This window comes from Glycine max, chromosome 17 (assembly GCF_000004515.6).
Source record: "Glycine max cultivar Williams 82 chromosome 17, Glycine_max_v4.0, whole genome shotgun sequence".
NCBI lineage: Eukaryota > Viridiplantae > Streptophyta > Magnoliopsida > Fabales > Fabaceae > Glycine > Glycine max.
In genome coordinates, this window is record NC_038253.2 from 3,474,623 (window position 1) to 3,494,539 (window position 19,917).

At 31.9% G+C, this 19,917-nt stretch overlaps 4 protein-coding genes across 4 annotated transcripts; 2 read left to right on the forward strand and 2 right to left on the reverse strand.

Moving 5' to 3' along the window:
• The first annotated feature begins 152 nt into the window (after positions 1-152).
• On the forward strand, positions 153-3,677 carry LOC100787867 (2Fe-2S ferredoxin-like). Its single transcript, NM_001361214.1, has 7 exons — positions 153-245; positions 349-416; positions 1,393-1,508; positions 2,325-2,431; positions 2,901-2,950; positions 3,071-3,153; positions 3,250-3,677. Exons 1-7 carry the CDS (start codon positions 188-190, stop codon positions 3,362-3,364), a joined length of 597 nt encoding a protein of 198 aa, NP_001348143.1. The 5' UTR covers positions 153-187; the 3' UTR covers positions 3,365-3,677.
• Positions 3,678-4,646: 969 nt separating this feature from the next.
• Positions 4,647-5,560, reverse strand: LOC100800565 (uncharacterized). Its single transcript, XM_003551007.5, has 2 exons — positions 5,251-5,560; positions 4,647-5,115 (listed from the first exon to the last, which is right to left on the reverse strand). The coding sequence occupies exons 1-2, from the start codon at positions 5,364-5,366 to the stop codon at positions 4,986-4,988; spliced, it is 246 nt and encodes an 81-aa protein (XP_003551055.1). The 5' UTR covers positions 5,367-5,560; the 3' UTR covers positions 4,647-4,985.
• A 194-nt stretch (positions 5,561-5,754) lies between these two features.
• Positions 5,755-8,196, forward strand: LOC100500610 (thioredoxin superfamily protein). Its single transcript, NM_001249844.2, has 4 exons — positions 5,755-6,084; positions 6,226-6,363; positions 7,452-7,541; positions 7,627-8,196. The coding sequence occupies exons 1-4, from the start codon at positions 5,890-5,892 to the stop codon at positions 7,843-7,845; spliced, it is 642 nt and encodes a 213-aa protein (NP_001236773.2). The 5' UTR covers positions 5,755-5,889; the 3' UTR covers positions 7,846-8,196.
• LOC100788404 (probable flavin-containing monooxygenase 1) lies at positions 8,067-13,286 on the reverse strand. Its single transcript, XM_003550548.5, has 5 exons — positions 12,755-13,286; positions 11,680-11,920; positions 9,450-9,628; positions 8,999-9,348; positions 8,067-8,711 (listed from the first exon to the last, which is right to left on the reverse strand). The coding sequence occupies exons 1-5, from the start codon at positions 13,193-13,195 to the stop codon at positions 8,369-8,371; spliced, it is 1,554 nt and encodes a 517-aa protein (XP_003550596.1). The 5' UTR covers positions 13,196-13,286; the 3' UTR covers positions 8,067-8,368.
• Positions 13,287-19,917: the final 6,631 nt, after the last annotated feature.

The window sequence follows — 19,917 nt, forward strand, 5'->3', positions numbered from 1 at the left end:
CCAGTAATTGGGCTCGCCTTCACAAGTGCTGCCTTGTTAGGCTTCTCCTGCTAGAACTAATTTCTCAATTTGCAATTGCAATTTTTTTTTCTGGTGTGAAGATATCTTTTTTTTATATATATATAATATATCAATTTGTTTATTTTCCCTCTGCAATTTTAGGGTTTCTTAAACCCCTAAAATCACTATGCAAAATTCCAAAGTAGCTAGAGTCGGAGCTTCGATCGTTAAACACCTCTGCACAAGTACTTCTACTTATTAATATTCTCTACCTCCCATAGTTCATAGCATGAATTATATTGAACATATTCAACTATTTTTGTTTTCTTTTTCTTCTTTATTTGACAGGGAATTGTACATCCTTGTGTGGAGTAGGATATATTCGAAGCGCAAGATATCATTACAAGCAACCTCTGGTTAGTCTTTTTTTTCTTTCTTTCTTTCCTGCAATTGTATTCAATTTCTGTCAAGTTTGAAAATCTGGACCAGCTACATTTGTTTAGAATCGTTCTATTAAACTATTTATTGCTATTTCCACATTATATTGCTTTTTACGATCTCAATAGATAGAAACAAATATGTTTACTTGATGGATGGTTAGCATGGGAGACACTAGTCTGATTTCTAGCTTTGTTTGAAAGAGAATCTGGATGTAATCTGTATTTTTGTTTACTTTTTTATTATCTTATGAAAAAGTGAGTGTTCGTGTTTTTGAAGTGTGATGCGACCTGCTATTTGATGAAATAACTGTTAAATATGGATGCCTTTGTGTCAGAGTTTTAAGATTGGAGATATTGGATGAATTGGAAATAACCGTATGATAACGACATTAACCTTTTCCATCATTTTAAGGGACTCTCCACTCTATAGCTAAAATAGCCAACAAGTTTGTGGTTAGCAGAGGATTGGGAAAAATGGACCCCAACTTGTGCAGTGTTTTTCTCTATTTCTGATTCTGGCTATTCTAAAGATGTAGATAAATTTAACATTGTATTATGGTTTTTGCGTGCGAGCTTATTGGTTTCCTATATTGATCTTAATAGGTAATTCTAGAAGGGATTTGGTTGTCTCTGAATTCTCGGACAGACCAAAATTAGCATTTAGTAAACCCAAACCCAGAAATCTGGAAGTCTTTCTATCAATTTAGTTACTAGTTTGGAGTGAGGAGAGATTATATTACCAAGGGTTTTATAATAATTAACATTCTAAGTATTTGTCAAATTGGCAACTATGTGGGCAAATGTTTGTGCAATCCAAAAATTTTAGAAATTCTGTGTACATTTGGTTTAGGAATACTGGAGAAATGGTTTTATTACATTTTTACTTTCTTATGGCATTGATTTATGCTTATCTCTGTTTTAATTTGTAATTATTTTGTTTTTTTTTAAATAGTTTCAACATCATTCATTTACTAAGTTATACAAGGGAGCCATGATAGAAAAGCATAATTTCCTTTCAACAATGACTACTAACAACACTACCAAGGAAAGGAGTGAACAAGAACAAGCGTAAGTTCTTTTTATTTGAGATCACAGATTTTTTGGAGTATGTGATCCTTTTATAAATATGTCATTGCATTCAAAACTTGCTATTGATTGTGTTTGTGTTATAATTTTGGATGCAGGAATGTTGATTATATATATAGATCACTTCTCCATTGTTTTGTTAAGGTTATGGGCTCTTAAAAAAAACATAGAGTAGTGTAAAATACCCATGCAAAATTTGGTAATTTTGTTAGTGTTGATGTTATATTTTGACAGACTACATGTGTACACTCTGAAGACTAACTGCTGATTTCTTGTTTCTTGCTAAGCACGATTTGGTCATTGAACAAGGACTCTCCAATTTATAAAATGGCCTTTTTTTATTGTCTAATTTTTACCTAGATAAGTGGTTGTTGAGAGTACAATCTATAAGTTCAGTAGCTATATAGCTACTTTATCATACAGCATATGCAATATTTTGATCTCCCAAAACGGAAGACTTAAGAACTGACATTATATACTTGAGCTTATTGGAAAAATTTACTTCTATATATTTTTCTTCTAATGATTAAATTTTTTAAGACATTTTCAAAATGTAGAGAATGTTAATGTCTTGTGAATTATTGAGGTTTAGCACTCTTCTCTAACTAAGAGATTTCATGTTGTCTACCATGGCGGTATGATATAATATCCGAGCAGGAGTTAGGCTGCTGCTTGATTCTGGACATTAACCAAAATTTACTAGATGTCAATAGTGCATCATGTGAGTTTATTAAAAAAAAAAAAAAAGAGAGCACAGTTGTCATTCTGCTCCTTACTTTTTGAGGCAACATTATGCAGGATATCTGTAACTTTTATTGATAAGGACGGTGAGGAGAAGCATATCAAAGTCCCTGTTGGAATGTCTATGTTAGAAGCTGCTCATGAAAACGACATAGAACTAGAAGGCAAGAGCTTTGATTTTAGAATTCTATTATTTTGCCTCAAGATTTTGGTCTTCTGAATACTGCTCTGTTTTTTTTTTCTTTTAAATGTTTGACATAGCACGTTGGTTATATTTGATCCATCTAGTCACCCCACTTATTGGGATAATCTTTTTTTATTTTTGCTGTTAGTTTTGCTAGAATCACTTTTCATTGTGTTGGGTGTTGCATTTGCTTAGGAAAAAGCTCCCCTAAAATGAGTCTGTTTTTAATGGATTTTGACTCCACTTTTAAATCAAAATAAGGCTGAATACACTTTTAATTGCTTACTTTAGAGACAAGTTCACTTGAGAAGAAAATTTTCCCCTTCTTTGCTTATGATGGATATGCTTTCTCGTGTGCCACATAATATTTCAATTTGCTCATAGCATTTTCATTATTGATTCAACTTGTCATTTCACCTTAGCTGATTTCTTACTTGATGTTATTGCAGGAGCATGTGAAGGATCGATTGCGTGTTCAACTTGCCATGTTATAGTCATGGTACATCGCTAGTGATCTGATCTATGTAGTGAAATGTTGCTTGAAATTAACTTTATTTAATTTTTTTTTGAAATACCATTTTCCATTTACAAGAGGGTCGAATTACTGAACTTTGTGCAGGACGTAGAACAATACAACAAATTGGAAGATCCAACTGATGAGGAAAATGACATGTTGGATCTAGCTTTTGGGCTCACTGAAACGTGAGTTTCCTATCTATGAACTTGGGATTTGAAATTTTCGTTTTCCGTTTTTGTCCCCCTCAAATTCAACCTTGACTAAATTTTGGAACTATGCAGATCACGTCTGGGTTGCCAAGTGATTGCAAAACCTGAACTTGATGGAATTCGTTTAGCTATTCCTGCTGCCACTCGGAACTTCGCTGTTGATGGTTATGTGCCGAAACCCCACTGACTCGTTTTTTTGGGTTCAATGCAAAGAGTGCCGCTTTCAGTTTTGTACCTTCACCGATTTAGATAAATTAGCATTTATTGATCGTAGGCATTATCTTTGTCTACAGAGCACCTCTATATATCAATTTAGAGAGAGATCATGGTGTAATTTTTGACGGGCTACAGTTTGCATGCCAATAAATTACTTGTACTGTATTATTTTTTTTGTACCAATAACGTGAACAAGCACGTCCAAAAAATCTAAATATATGAAAGGCAGAACGGAGGACAAGAATATTTGGGCCTTCTAGGACTCGAGAGTATAGATCCGAATCAAACCGACAGTAATTTTCCTGTGTTTGACTGTTTGTTAAGTTGCTACCCGATTTCGATATTTATGTTTTACATTTGTCTATCACGATCAGATTTTAATTTCAAGTAATTTCCAACATGAAAACTCGAGTAAATTATCGGGAAATATTAATTGTATAGTTGCTCGTGTTCTGGTAAATATTGCCTTGTGTATCCTTTCATTTTCCTTATTATAAGAGTTGTTTGAGATTCCTGGAAAAGATGCCTAAAAGGATAAATGCAGGACTGAGGAAACTCTCAAGAACATTGAACTTGAAAAGTAGAAAATAAAAGGGTATTTTCGCTGGTTTGTTTTACCTTTTTTTTTTCTTCCAATTTTTTTAAAAATAAAAGTGACGTGAAAACATGATATTTTTATAATTGAGTGAAAATATGATATGTCGACTAAAAATGGAAATGGAAAAAAATAGGAAAATAAGTGGATACAATGAAAATGGTACAACAGCCATGTACACATCTGAATAACCAATTAATTATAAGATTTAAATATATTTTTTATCCTTGTAATTTAGCATTTTTTTTTCATTTTCATTTCTGTTAAAAAATTCATTTTAGTTCTTATAAAATATGTTTATTTTATTTTTCCTGTTTAAAAAACTTTAGATAGAACTTTGAACCATAAAAAAATATCTTAGAACAGTGAAAAAAAATATCTAAATTATTTTAAAGACAAAAAATAAAATAAATATATTTTATAATGACTAAAACGGAAAAAAAAATTGTTGGGACGAAAATGAAAAAAACAATATGGACAAAAAAATATTTAACCCTTAAAGTATAATCCAACTTGACAATTAGAACTTATAAGGAGAGGAGGGGGTCTTAGAAGCAAGAAACAGTTTGAACTTACATTGCTTGAGATACTGAACTGATTTTCTAAACCAGCGCAAGTTATCAATCAAAATTCAAAACCCTCTCAACTCAACACAAAATATCAGAAACTATCCATTTTAATGAATCAAATTCATCATCCTTGACCAGGAATGCCTGAGAACAAGAAGATGATCATAATTCACATATGAAGTAATAGCAAACTGAGTTAAATGAAGTTAAAAACCATAACACCGAGCAGAAATTAACAAGCCGTTGTGTACATAAGTAATTGAATCTGTGACCATCAAACTCATTCCAAAATCCGTATGAAGCACAATAACGGAGCCTCTAAGAATTTCACAAAATTGATAGTAGTATTGTACTTTTACATTTGATCTACGAAGGTGAATTCCAACCAAATGAATACCTGTAATGAGAATCATTGAATTATGTTAGTTTCAGCTGAGCTTCTTGAGAATCTTGGAAGCCCAACGCTTAACTCGTCCCCTGAGCGAGTAACCGAAAATCGCGCCAGCAACAAAACAAATTGCACAAAGCTTTGAGCATGTCAAGTAGGACACCGCTTGTCTGCAGAAAAATTACAATTACAATTACAGTTAATTATGTCAAGTTAAGAATCAAAACCCTAATATAAAAGAACATGTGAAGTGATATAAGGTAAGGTTAGGAGCGAAGCAGAAAGAAAGAGAGGGAGAGAGATGCCTGGGAGGTCTGGTAGCCAAAAGAAGGGAGGAATCAGGAGGCGGCGGTGCTGCTCGCACACGATCCAAGATCGACGGCTTCAGTTCGCCGGAAACCGTACTGACAGCACCAGCCATCGACACAAAATGCAATAGGCGCTCAAACAAAACGCACGCTTTAGTATCGCCGTCATAAACGTGTAGCCCAGTTATTTTCTTTTTTATGTCCAGACAGGTTTTATAATTTTTTAAATAATATTAATATTAGAAATAAAAGAAATGATAAAAAAAATTAAGAAAAAATGTTATTCAGTGCAAAATATTTACAAAATCATCTAAAGGTATCGAGAACAAACCTAAGAGATATGAAAAGGGAATACTCTTTGTCAATAATATGTTAAAAAAATTGACAACAGTAAAAAATGGTTTATTCATAGATATTAAAAAAAAATCACAGATAGCTTTTTTTTTTGTAGACTGATGGCGCGGAAGGAAGGATAAAGAGTTAAAAAGAGAGAGAGGTTGGGGTCAGAATTTGTCCACGCCACACCAGAAAGCCAATCCTCTCTATCTCTGATTCACCAGCCATTAGAGATTTCCCTTATCTCTCTCCATCCTAACTTGAAGCACGAGAATCATCTTCCCATTTCGTTTCTCACCAATGGCATCCCTCACTGTCCCAAACCATTGTGTTCCCACCTTGCTTCGCACTCACTCTCCCAACCACCCATCTTCCCAAAACCTCCCATTTCCTTCCACACCATCAAATTCTCAATTTTTCGGCCTCAAGTTATCTCATTCTTCCGTTTCATCGATCCCTTCATCTTCTTCACTCAAAGGCACCATTTTCGCCAAGGTACATTTTGCTTTTCATCCACTTTCTGTGCCTCTTTTAGCATGTATCTTCCTAACTTCTTAGTTCTTACAACCCATCAGCTTTCTCTTCCTTTGTGTGTATATATATATATATATATAATATATATATATTCCTTGACAGGTGAATAAAGGTTCAAAGCCACCGAATTTTACGCTGAAAGATCAGAATGGGAAGAATGTGAGCCTCTCCAACTTCAAAGGAAAACCAGTAATTGTGTATTTCTACCCTGCTGATGAGACCCCTGGCTGTACCAAACAGGTAAATACACCACAATGTCTTCTAATGTATTTCTGAGTGGAGATGCCAATTTTTTAAGTTTTGCAGTTCTAAACATTTTCCAAATTTATAACTCAACAGAGGATGTATGGTGTACTATTTATGTTGCATAATTGCATATGAACAAAAGGCAATTGTATTGTTTAATGACATGTTTCAGACTTGATATGCTAAGATTTATTTGAGCTTTATTACTCGGTTTGGTCCTATAGTTACACAAACTTTGTCTTTTAGTCCCTCCACATATCATTTTTAATCCCTTTTAGTCCTTGTTAGACTAAAAGGAGATTTTTTTAAGTATAGGAACTAAAAGACAAAGTTCGTGTAACTATAGGAACTACATGAATTAAAACTTTATATGATATAGGAAGGCATTTTTGTTCTTTTGAAAAGGAAGGGAAGAGAAGGGTTTTAGTTTTGTTCACCAGCAGTCTTCAGAAGTGAAATATTCGAGCTGAATCTCCATAGATTCTCACAAGTTGAACTCCAATGTTTTACTTGCAAGAACTCCAATGCTTAAGTAGTGTATGCATGACACAAATCGAGGGTAAAAGTTAGAGAGTACCTCAAATCTTACTAGGTTTATTTATACTATTCTTGATTTAATTATCTTAGTGTTTCTAATGTGAGATGGTGCGGAAAAACCACCCTTAGACAAATCTTACCAGAATCGCTACCTCTAATGTGAGATGGTGCGGAAAATGCACCCTTGGACAAATCTTACCAAAATGCATCCCTATTATTGAGGTTCATCTACTGCTAGAAGGTTCTTGATATAGGCCTTTTGAGGCTTGGTTATTGGGTTTTAGTTACAGCGCATTAGCTTAGTTAGTCAGATTGGGCCCAAAACCTCTATGGAGTGGTCCAGAACAGGTTGTTTATGAAACATGAAGGATTATGGTATAACTCCAACAGGGTAAAGGCATACAATTGAATTACACTGTCCTGGTGACGGTAGAATATATGCAAGAACAAACAATAAATGATTGCTATTGTACCATCGATATAGTCATGGGGCCTATTTTACTATCTATTAATTAATTAATTAATTAATTAATTTTTTATTGCAGGCTTGCGCTTTCAGGGATTCATACGAGAAGTTCAAGAAAGCAGGAGCAGTGGTTGTTGGGATAAGTGGTGATGATGCTGCCTCTCACAAGGTAAAAATCAACGATTTCACTGTTTCTTTCTTCTTTTTAAATTAATCATATTAGTCTTATGCTGAATGCATTTCATGGAATGTAGGCATTTGCCAGCAAGTACAGGCTTCCATTTACTTTGTTGAGTGATGAGGGTAACAAGGTGAGGAAAGAATGGGGAGTGCCAGGTGATTTCTTTGGATCATTGCCTGGAAGAGAGACTTATGTTCTTGACAAAAATGGGGTGGTTCAGCTCGTCTACAACAATCAGTTCCAACCAGAAAAGCATATCGATGAGACCCTCAAAATACTTCAGAGTCTTTGAGGATTCTGATTCTTTTGTTTGCTATCTCAGCTGGCTTGATTCAGAGTCAGACAAGTATGTAACTATGAATTGTAAGTTTGTAATCACTGTAATTATGTAGCTGATTTTGGAGCCTTTGATCACATTCACATGGGGGTGATGATGCCTCTCCAGATGGAAATAATGCCTTCATTTGCCACAAATACAGTCAGATTATATATGTATCTTTTGCACATCGTAAGTTTAGCTTCAATTGACAAAGTAACCATCCATTATAATTTCTATATCATTTGAACTTGCTATTTGAAACAAGGTTCAGCAATACATATGACGTTGCTGTAACCTTCAAGGAATTAACTACATTTATGGAACATGACTCTTGAGCATCTAAACTTAAGCCCACCATTTTCATATAAAACTTATCCCTAAATTTTTCATTCCTCATTTTTAACTACTGAGACAATTCTTTCTTAGACAACAGTTATTTTTCCTTATTATTCTACTACTATTTGTGTAGTCACTAAGAGAATGGTTGTAAGCATATTCAATCTTCTTTGGCATATTCTTCAATATTATAGGGTCCAAATACTTCAGATATCCAGTCCTTCTTCCTCCAGGAACTCCACCCCAAATCTTTACAAATTTCATCACTATGGTTGATGCTATAAGTTGAAATGCAGTGCCTCTTATAGAACCTAGTTGACCTTTTCATCACTTCTATCTCCTTAAGTGTTTGTGAAAGCATGGTCTCAATACTTGGGAGCTTGAATTTTTCATCTACCAGTCCAGAAAGCCACATGGAGCGTAGCTCTGACGAGTGGAGATTTGAGACACTCTCAACAAAACCCACAAAGGCCATGTTTGGAATCAATGGATGGATAGTTCCCCTGTCATGATTTGCTTGAATCAGCTGTTAGATCTCACATATGACAAGTGATAACAATGCATTCTCTAACATAACTTTTTTAACACACTCTATTATTGGTTAAAGTTTATTAGAAACTACAAAATCACGAGTGTAACTCATTAAATAAGAAGTAAAATCCATAAAATTTTGTAATTTTAATTAATTTCAGTTTATAAAAAAAAAAAAGTGTGTTAAGAAGAGTTTATTATTTCTCCTCACATAGTATTGTATGGAAGTAAGCATAATGAATTGAACACTCATTCTTACCTGTATAAAGGCATAATACCAGAAGGGTACTCCAACAGGCTACAAAAAGGCTCAGGTAAAATGGTTTTGAGCTTTTTCTTTCCATCAAAACCAGTTGCAAGAACCACTACATCAGCGTTCAGCTTAGTGTTGTCTTCCAATTCAATCCCCCCATTCCAGAACCACCACTTTGATGCCTTCTTAAAGACAATTTTGCCTTTTTCAGCCTCAGAGAAGAAATTTTCTGGCATGATGGCCATTTGACAAGATGCATAATCTTCCACAAAGGGGTGTTCTGGTTTTAACCCATACTTGTCCAATGGAAGTTTCCATAAAAGGTAGGACTCAATAAACTTTGAAATTCCACGCCTCTGTAATAGCTCATTGCATAACATTACAACAAAGCATTAGCAATGCTTGAAACAACAACCATAACATTTATTTAGGACCCTGTGTATTAATGGAAATTTACCAGTGGGGAACACATGAGGCATAGAAGGGTTCTGAGTAAGCCCTGGTTTGGTCTTTCGTGGATAAACTGAGAAGATCTTGTTGAAAAGAACAAGAAAAATGGCAATCCCCAAATCCAGTAATGGGGAACTGTCCAATGCAAAGTCCTTACAACCATGGTGCAAGGTTGTCCTTCAGGTCCTTCAGAATCAGAACACGACACCAACAACGTTGTTATGCATGTTGAAATTTTAGAAACAGTAAAAAGAAGAGATGTGATTGTACAACGCTGCAATATACAAATAGTAAAAATAGAGTGCTTATATACTTAGTTATATTTAGACATTCTCAAATTTTAAATACCTGGTTGACATTTTTGTTTTGCTTTTATTTCTCTTTTCCTAACAAATCATATCACTTATTTTATATGAATATATATATATATATATATATATATATATATATATATATATATATATATATATTTCTTTTTTTTTTCTTTCTCTTTCAAGATGTCGGATAATATATATGATCATGAGTGTTGATATATATTTATTCATAAAAATAATGTAATTCTTTGTCTCCTAATCTTCATTTAGGACTTAGGCCCTGCAGGTTATCCATAAGGATATAAATCTTAATTTTTTTTTTTAGATTCTCTTAATTAATGTTATTATAAGAAAGAAATATATAGAATTAAAATTAATGAATACCGCACAAAATAATAATAAGTGATATTTTAATTATGTTTATGTCTTTTTCTTTTGTAACAGGATGAAAAAAGACGAGACAATCAAATTCAAATAAATAAGTGAAAAAAGGGAAAAAGAAGTTTCTTGTTACTTATGGGGAAAAATAATAGAGAATCTCCAATTTTTTTTATCACTTATTCTAGTTGGTCGATGGCATGAGGTGTTGAAATTTCAGTGGACTTTTCATATGGTATAAGACCGTTACACGTGGCTTTCATGTCTGTGGGTGAAGGTTGGAATCCGTCGTTGAAAGGCATTCCCAACATTTATGAAACTATGAAAGTCAAAACTGATGTGTGGAATTCTATTTTATATGACTTATATGACCTATAAATTCGTGCCATATCAGCTTTATTATTATTATATTAAATATTAAATAAAATGAAAAGAACAGTGGGCAAGTCAAAACACCTTTTGATACATAAAATAAAAAGAACAGTAGTGTGCAATCAAACCATCCAAGTAGCAACTTGGAAAATAAAGCGCCAACTTAGTATTAACATTCAATAAGAATTAATTAGACACCAACCAAAAAATCTAATGGAAAATTAATGTCGTCTCGCCGTTGGTGCCTATGTGGCTATATAAGCACAAGAACTGAAAATGACATTTTGATAGAAAATAAATTAAAAGAGAACGGAAAACAACAAGCAATAGTCCGAATATGAAAATGAGCTTCCAGAAAAGAAAAGAAAAAATGTCTGTTTTCCACAGCACACAAATAAAAGGCAACATGTTCAATTGGGGCCATTGAATTGAACGCAGCCTTTATGACAAAACAGGAAATAAGTTAGAAGAAATGCACAAGAAAATCGAGTTATACACATGCACAAAAATAACGAGAGATGTTACCTTGTACAGTAATTTATTTATACAACAAATTAAACAATTAAGTGAAAGAAACATGAGATGTTATAAATGATGCAATGGAAAAAAATGAACATAAAATATATTATTGTATAAAATGTTATATGAGCTGTTATATATGAATAATATAACTCTAAAATAATTGCTTTCACATTGATTCATCACCAATGTGTTTATATATATATATATATATATATATTCTTTTAAAAAAGAACCGTATATATAATATATAATAAACTACCAGTACGTGGTCAAAGAAAAAGTAATTTTGAAATAATAATATTATTTGGCTTGGGACATTTTTATTATTACAAATATTTCTTAACCGATCATAATTTGAGGGGGAACAAAAATTTAAACAATAAATAAGTAATTCACCTCCTAAAAAAAAAGTAATTCATAAAAGATAATAGTTTTTCATTTTATACTTCACAGATTGTCTCACAAGAATATTCATACCATTTAATATTTTACCTACATTCAACCAATCATTAATTTGTGCAGCTTTTACAAAATGTTTTTCCAAGCAGTATTTTTAATTTTTTTCAAAATTAAAACACCAACTATTTGAATTAACTTTGTTATAATGGTAAACGAATTACATGGGAGTCGATTATTATTATATATTATTACCTTGGTTTGCTTCAGCACACTCCATGGCCAAATCAAGACCTGACTTTTTGAAACCGACGACCACAACCTTTTTCCCTTTGAGAAGTTGAGTAGCAGCTTCCTGGTCAAGTTTACAGTAATCCAGCGTATGCATCACCTTTCCCTTGAATACCTCTGCCCCTTTCTTCTGTGGAAACGTTGGAATCCTTGCTATGTCCCCATATTTTCCAACGCATACCACAACCAACTCGAACCCATACCACTGAAAGAAATAAATGACAATATTGGATTACGGAAATTAATAATCATCAGCTAGCTAGTGCACCACTACTGATCATGCACTCAAAATGAACGTACGTACGTAAGTTCATATATATTATATTTGGAATTAAAACCTTTATTAGTTCTATCTGACTGCTAGGTTATAAAATATTTACTTATTAGTTATTTTTTGAACAAAAAATTATTTCTGCCCCCACAAATATATATAATATCAATATATCTGTAATCAATAATTATTTATTGTTCATATGAAAAAAAAATTATATACTTATATTTATCATGTTAAAACTAACAGTTGGCATGTATCAAAATTTAGTGAATTGTGTTAAAAATAAAGTTATTTCTAAAGATATTTTTTATGCATGTTGATTGATTTAAGTATATAATAGGGAAATTTGTAATCAATAAATTAAATATTTGATATGATGGGGGCAAGGTAGTAAATTCTCAAATTATATTCATCTCAGCTTATCAATATCATATAAGGGGCCGGGCTAAAGAAAAAGTCATTGATAGCTCATCAGCTTCAAACAATCAATAAATAAAAAACATTATATATCTTTCTTATTAAATGAAAAATATCATATAAAACTTTATTTAAAAAGAATATTATAAAACTAATTTTGCAATGAAGAAAGGACCCAAAACAGGTGAGAAGAAATTCTCACAATTTCTCATCATTTTTAATTAAAAACAACTAATCAGAGTAACTTAGAAGTTTGTCGGAATATGTTTTTAAAAATTTCTGAAACCCTAGGTATATATATTATAGACACCAAAGAGTTTTGAAGGTAGTTAGTTGAGTTATGAAGACCTGAATGGTGTCTAAGTGATTGGTCTGCACAGCAACTTCCCACATAGGCAGACCAGGAAGTAGGCTTCCAAAGCCAGTGACTTCCCGGTTGCCGGTGTAGCGGATTTCCACCACCTTGGAGTTGAACCTTATGTTCTTGAGCACATCAAAGTGCTCAGCATAAGAGTGCAAGTAATTAAGTATCTCCAAATAGGTAGGAAAATCAGGATTGTCTCTTTGAGGCCAAGGGAAATCAGTGAATTCATAATCACGACGATGAGACTGAAGCTTGGTTGAGTTATAGGAGCAATGACTCCAAACTCCACCAATGGAATCCGAGGCCTCAAAAACAATAGGGTTATGGTGTGATAGCTGTTTCGCAGCTGCTATGCCGCTTACTCCAGCTCCTATGATGCCGATTTTTGAAACCAATATGGGATGGTTTTTGGCACGGTTTGCCATATTTTGGTGTTGAGAAAATGAGAGAAGGTTGAAGGTGTTTGATTAATATGTAACGAGTGTGTGCTGTATATGATGATTGATGAGTGTGTGCATTCGAAGTGAGAGGCTTAGACCAGTATATATAGATGCCACGAGCTGCAGCAGTCGTCAATTGTGACATCATAAGGCCTAGACTTTTACATAAAAATGCATGCATGGTTGACACACTGAAAAAAAAATAGGGCAAAAAAGAAAGAAAAATGTAAATGTAATAATTAAGGGGTATGTTGTAAATATTTGAATATTTAAAAAAAGTTGTATTCTCAAATTGGTGGTTTTTTTTATCCGTTGAATATTCGTAATATATCATTATTCATACAAAAAAAAAACATCCTTGAAAGTGTACGCTAAAAGAAATGTAAAAGAGGAGAAATTGGGGTTAAAAGAAAGACAAGATGAATGTGAAAAATAGAGTGTGAATAGAGATTACGTGTTCATATAATAAAATAAAATAATATTATTTTTTCTCTATTTCTTTCTATTATATCAATCATCTTATTTTAATCTCTTTCATCTTTCTATTTCATTTGAAATATTAGATCATTACAAGAAAACAATTGTATTCCTAAACCGGCCTCCTTTTATTTTTATAATAAAAAGGGTGTAAATATAGAATGAAAAATCAGTACTCCGGAGTCTGGAACAATTTTATCCATTTTTAATTAATTAAATGCCTTGCTATTTCTATCTTACTATTTTAATAGGTCTTAATTTCTGAATAAAATTCATTTTGTTGAACAAGTAGTAACAAGTACGCAATGGAGCCTATGTGCCATGGAAAATGTTTGGAAGATTAAGAGAATTCTGAGGTGATGTACTGACCCTTCTCAAAACTGAATTCAGCTAATAATGAAGACGCACCAATAAGGAGGTGATACTGAAAACTTACAAAGATATATCTGAATCAGTGTATATCTACCATATCCAGGATATAAAGTATAATATATATATATATATATATATATATATATATATATATATATATATATATATATATATATATATATATATGGAAACACTATTTATAACACTGGTATACGAGTAAGTCGCGATTATGTTATTTGAGCATATATAATCATGATGTAATTCTAATAGAAAGTGAAACGTACCCCTCTAAGTTAAATATTCTTGAACATAAGAAGTACAAATTATCATAACGTGATACTGAATCAAATTGCAAGATGCTAGTGGATCAAATTCATGATTATGAGGAAGATATTTTTTTTAGTGTGGAATAATTCTTAATCAAATTAGAGAGATTATGAGATTATTTTCTTTCTTTTCATATTTAATATGGTAGAAGACAAGTTAATTTGATAGCACGTTCCTTAACTAGAAATTTTATGTTGTTCGATGTTGAGTATACTCATAATCTGATTCCTTATTGTATATCAATGGAAAAAATCTATTTCTGTTGCTGAAAAAAAAAATGGTACCGTAAGGTGCAATTTTTAAGTGATGTATTGGAACTCATGTTAGTATCTCAACCCTAAAAGGGATCTATGTAATTGAAACCATTCTTCAACTATGTTACATTTATTAGGCCTATTGATTCAGAAATTTAACTTGAAGGAAGCTGTTGATTTCAAAAGTTAAAGCATTAATTTTATGAGGAACATAGATCATACGAAGATATCAATTCAGAATCAGAATGTGAACAATAAGACTATGACTCCCTTGCATTAATGAATATATAAATTAAAAAAAAAAGTCCGGAGTCCGGACACGAATAAAGTTGGTAAAACCAACTAACATGGCCACAGATAACACCTCGCGTGTTTTACATTTTGTACACTAGAATTCATCAACTTCATTGTAACTTTTTTAACTCTTTAATTAGGAATTAATATATATATATATATATATATATATATATATATATATATATATATATATGGGGCAAATCTTATAATTCTTTTTTGGCCATGTACTACGGAATATTGATTATACACAGTTTACTCTCGCTAATTTCCAATTGGGCAAATTCATTTAAGAAAATGATAATATGCATGCCATATTGAAATAGACGAAAAAACTGGTTGTTATATGATCGTTCAAAAGCAAATGTTAATTGATTAAATACGTACATACTATAAAATAATAATTTAATTAAAACAATGGGTATGAAGGGAAATGGTTTTCTTTTTTGTTGACCATGCAAAACTTTCAACTCGAGATTTAGGGACTCTTTTTTTTTCAACAACTAAAAAGATATTTTTATATAACCATTACTTGGTATCTATGGTACTTGAGTCATATTATAATAATATGTTATCAGTAAATAATTTTATCCTCACATATTAATTCTTTCTCATTCACCGGACTACAATATAATTCATTCTTAAAAAATAAAACATGTACACCCAATAGTTATCCCAACGAACCCAAACCCTCCGTTTACTTATTACTAATCCAAAATTACATACAATCTATACAATATATATAATGTTTATCTGTAGCAATTACCAACCCAACATCGAGTTTAGGCACTTTTAATTTAGCTACCAAACAAAAACAATTCACTTATTTATAGCGATGAAGTCAACCCAAAGCAGTGCTTGCGTCGCGTGCGTATTGGCACTAAACAATACTAATGTTTTTTGAGAACCTGTACATACCCACAATTCTGCACGAAATTAATTTCCTACTTTTATCTTACATTCTTAGTAATCAAGATAATCAAAATCAGAAGAAAAATAAGTGTTTGCTTACTATTATTATTATTACTACCATTATTATTATTATAGTTTTCTATTTTAACTTTTAATTTACAAAATTAATATCGTGTTCTCGATCTGTTTCTTGTCTTAGAAAAATGTTTAAAAACAATAAAAATATTTTTTTTTTCTATTTCCTGCACAAATCTTTAAAAACAAAAAAAATATATTAAAAATAGATAAATGCTAACCAATATCTTAAAAATTAAAAAATTCATTAAAAAATCATTAATGTACATGTACATTCCACCATGATTTTTAATATATTCCCGAAATAAATTTTAGTAAAAAAATAAAAATTTTAGCCATTGTCGATAATAGTTAATTAGCAAGACTCTTAAGAATAAAGTGTCAATTTTCGTTTGAAGTAAAGAGATTATCATAATGATGATGTTTCCTATCACATCTGGAATCTATCTCAACATAGATATATCTAGAGAGGCGAAAGGGAAGCCATATAATATGCATGCATCTCCTTACATAGTCACATTCAAGCATTGCTAAGAGGTGGCTTGGGATTTGGCATTATTTTTGGAAAACTCATGGAGGTTGGGTGGGAAATAACTAGGAACCTAAGAAGGAAGTTCGGGAGGAACCAGGTACTTGGAAATTTAGTAATTATTCACTTTTTGTACGTAACATGCATGAAAAATTGGAAACGACTCTTAATAATTGATAGTATAATCCATATGATTCTGATTTCTGCATGCCACCACTCCACCAATATTTCTTGCCCATATATCTTTTATAATTCAACTTATGGATCATATTGGTTTTTCTTTTAATGTGAACGTTAATTAATGTAAGTTATTTTCCCTTCAATATCCTACAATAATGTTTGCTTAACTTATTCCATTCTGACGATAATGTCAAGGCTAATTATTGAGAATTTTTTAAAATAAACAGGTTCTGGATTGCAAATTGACTAATTTATTACAATTGGACCATATTATTTTTTGTTGACAATCTTTTGATTCAACGACAGCGTAAAAGTCTAATATCAGTTTCGAATTCAAAACACCACAAGACTCAAAACTATGGCAAACAATATAGAGACAAGCAAGAAATATAGTACGACATATTTTATTTTATTTTTTTGCACAGAGAAACATGGTAAGACTAACATATTTTATGGTTTTCTGATTAGATATCAATTTACGCGAAAATATGCACAAATGCACCGCGTTACTGGTAGCTTGTATTAGCGGTTTACATTATTATAATGCATAGAATATTGTTTGGTCTTTGGATGTTTCTTTCTGTGCTTTTGTACATATGCTTTCCCTCCGAATCTCAATGAGATTATTTATAGGGTTTATTTCCGTTTTTTATTCTTTATAAAAAGGAAGTACAATATTATGCTATGTATTTTATTCTAAAAATTACAGAATTATGTGTAAAAGTTATCAAATTCATTGAAAAGCCGCAAACTCATATTTAGAAAAGTTATAAACTGGGGTTGTACATATAAAAGTTACAAAATGAATTTGTAATTAAGTTCTTAATGTAACCTTTCCATATTTCTGTAACATTAATTATTTTCATATAATTTTCTGCAACTTTCCTTTCACATGTAATTTTCTGTAAAATTCATCGATTTGTTTAGAACAAAATTCATCGATTAATGATATTAACAATAACAAGAAATTAACAACAACATTCAAATATAAACAACTTACCCACCACAAGCACCATAAAAGAAAAAAAAACACCCACAATAAATTTCCAACAATAACCAAATTTAATAGTGTCCAATCAACTTGATTCATTATCATTAATTCATCAACTAATCTTATTTGAGGGACTTTTGTTTATGTGGAACAATTCTGCAACTTAAATTTCATAATATGACAACAAATAATTAGATAATATTAAAAATTAATAATGTAAAAAATATCTTTAGAATTTTATTTTAGTGATAAATTCTACAGGAACTCAAGGATCCTTTTGATCAAATATCTAACGACAAACTCCTATCTTCTTATTTGGATAATAATTAAGCTTAAAGATTTTCTTAATAATGATAATATATATATATATATATGCTACTCGCTTGATTCCACATGAGTCCAGAGTAATTGCATTCACACACACACATATATATATATATATATATATATATATATATATATATATATATATATATATATATGCTACTGGCTTGATTCCACATGAGTCCAGAGTAATTGCATTCACACATACAGACAAATTGAACTGTACAATAACTGAAACCTACCCAGCACTGGTTGATTCAGAGACCTATTACTTTGCTACGGACCATTTTTAGAGTAATTGGATCATCACTTGTTTCAGTTTCAAATCAAGTAGTAGCAATTAGTAATTACAACAGCCAATAATGTATTTGATTTTCGAACATGCACGAATTGGCATAAAGAATGATCCCACTTTTATCCATGGAACAATAGAAGCCTCGCACTGTCCCTGTCTTCGAAAGAAACGTTCAGCTAGAGTAGGATCAAATGGTTAGCATGGATTTTGAATGGTCCAGTGTGGAGATTAAGGAAGTTGGAAGGAAATTAAACCACGCACATTGATAACAATGCTATCAGTCTTAATTAGGACGGTGTATACCTACTTTCCCTTGTCCTTTTCCTTTTCTTTCATACAATTATTTTTTGAGTGATAGAGAAACTTAGCATATGTCAAAACAGAATTATAAGGAAAGTTAAATTGATACAATCATACAAAGTAATTAATGATAAAAAAAAACTGGGTATTGTTGAACCACAGATACATCCAACTTTGTTCTTATTTTTTTTAATTTCTCGAACAAAATCTTTAATCTCAGTTTTAATGAGATCTTAACAAGCGTATCGAGTTTCTCTCTAAAACAAAATAAGGGTATCGAGTCGTTACAAGTAATAAAAAAACAAAATAACGAGGGAATCGGATATCATTCTCAGGATTGAAAGTTAATTCACAATTTCACAATTGTATTTCTAAAATGAACCAAAGGAGACAATTTTTAAAATTGATTGGTATGGAGAGAAGAATAATTAAAATGAAAAGAAAACAACAACAAAAAAATTTAAAAATAAAATCTAATTTTTAGCATTCTAGATTGCAAGAAGCCAAGAACACGATAAAATTGAGAAGAATCAAACGAGAAAGTGTCGAGATTATTGGGTCCTTATATTCTTGCAATTATCCGTCCCACAGTTCATAATTTAGTTGTCCCATTTAAGTTCTCCATAATCATGATTACCTCCACCCTTCCTATCCCGCTATGCGCTACGTCGAGAGGGGAAACAAAAGTTTTCGTGAAACCAACACTGGTTCGAGGGAGCTGAAAAAATGAACTCAAAAGAGGACATATAATTTCATGTATTGGAGGCAGTTAGTTTGAGAATTTCAAAATCATTGGTAACCTTTTTTTATCTTTAATGACTTAACTTGTTTGGAATTGTTTATTCCCTGTTTCTTCCTTCTAGTTGTTTGCAAATTGCAATGGTAATTAAAATCTCATTTGGTTTTTGTGTGAAAATAATTGATGTTGTGTGGAATGAAATTTTGACAAAGCAACGAAACGGAACCGTGTTGGGGTGCTATGTGTTTTGGATGCAATTGGACTGTTGAGAGGACCCTGTGTTTTGGACTTGCTTAGGGTTTGTGCTAGGCTTTTGCTTTGGGCACCAGCACAATTGCTTGTACACCCAGCAAAACATGTGAAGTGGCAAAAATATCCTTCACTTAATTTTTAAAAATCTTTTCCCTCTCCTCTTCTATTCATGCAGATGACGAGGTGCATGAACAGCCTGAAGAAGCAGTTGTTGATGATGTAGTTATTGATGTCGAAGGTTTTTCAGGCAGACCTTATGACACATTGATTTTGATGGACTATGTTTATCATGTAGTTTTGAGAGACACCCACATTTTTCACTATCAGTACATGTTCTTATCAAATCTTTCTTCTTGATCCTATATTGACCATTCATTTCACAACCA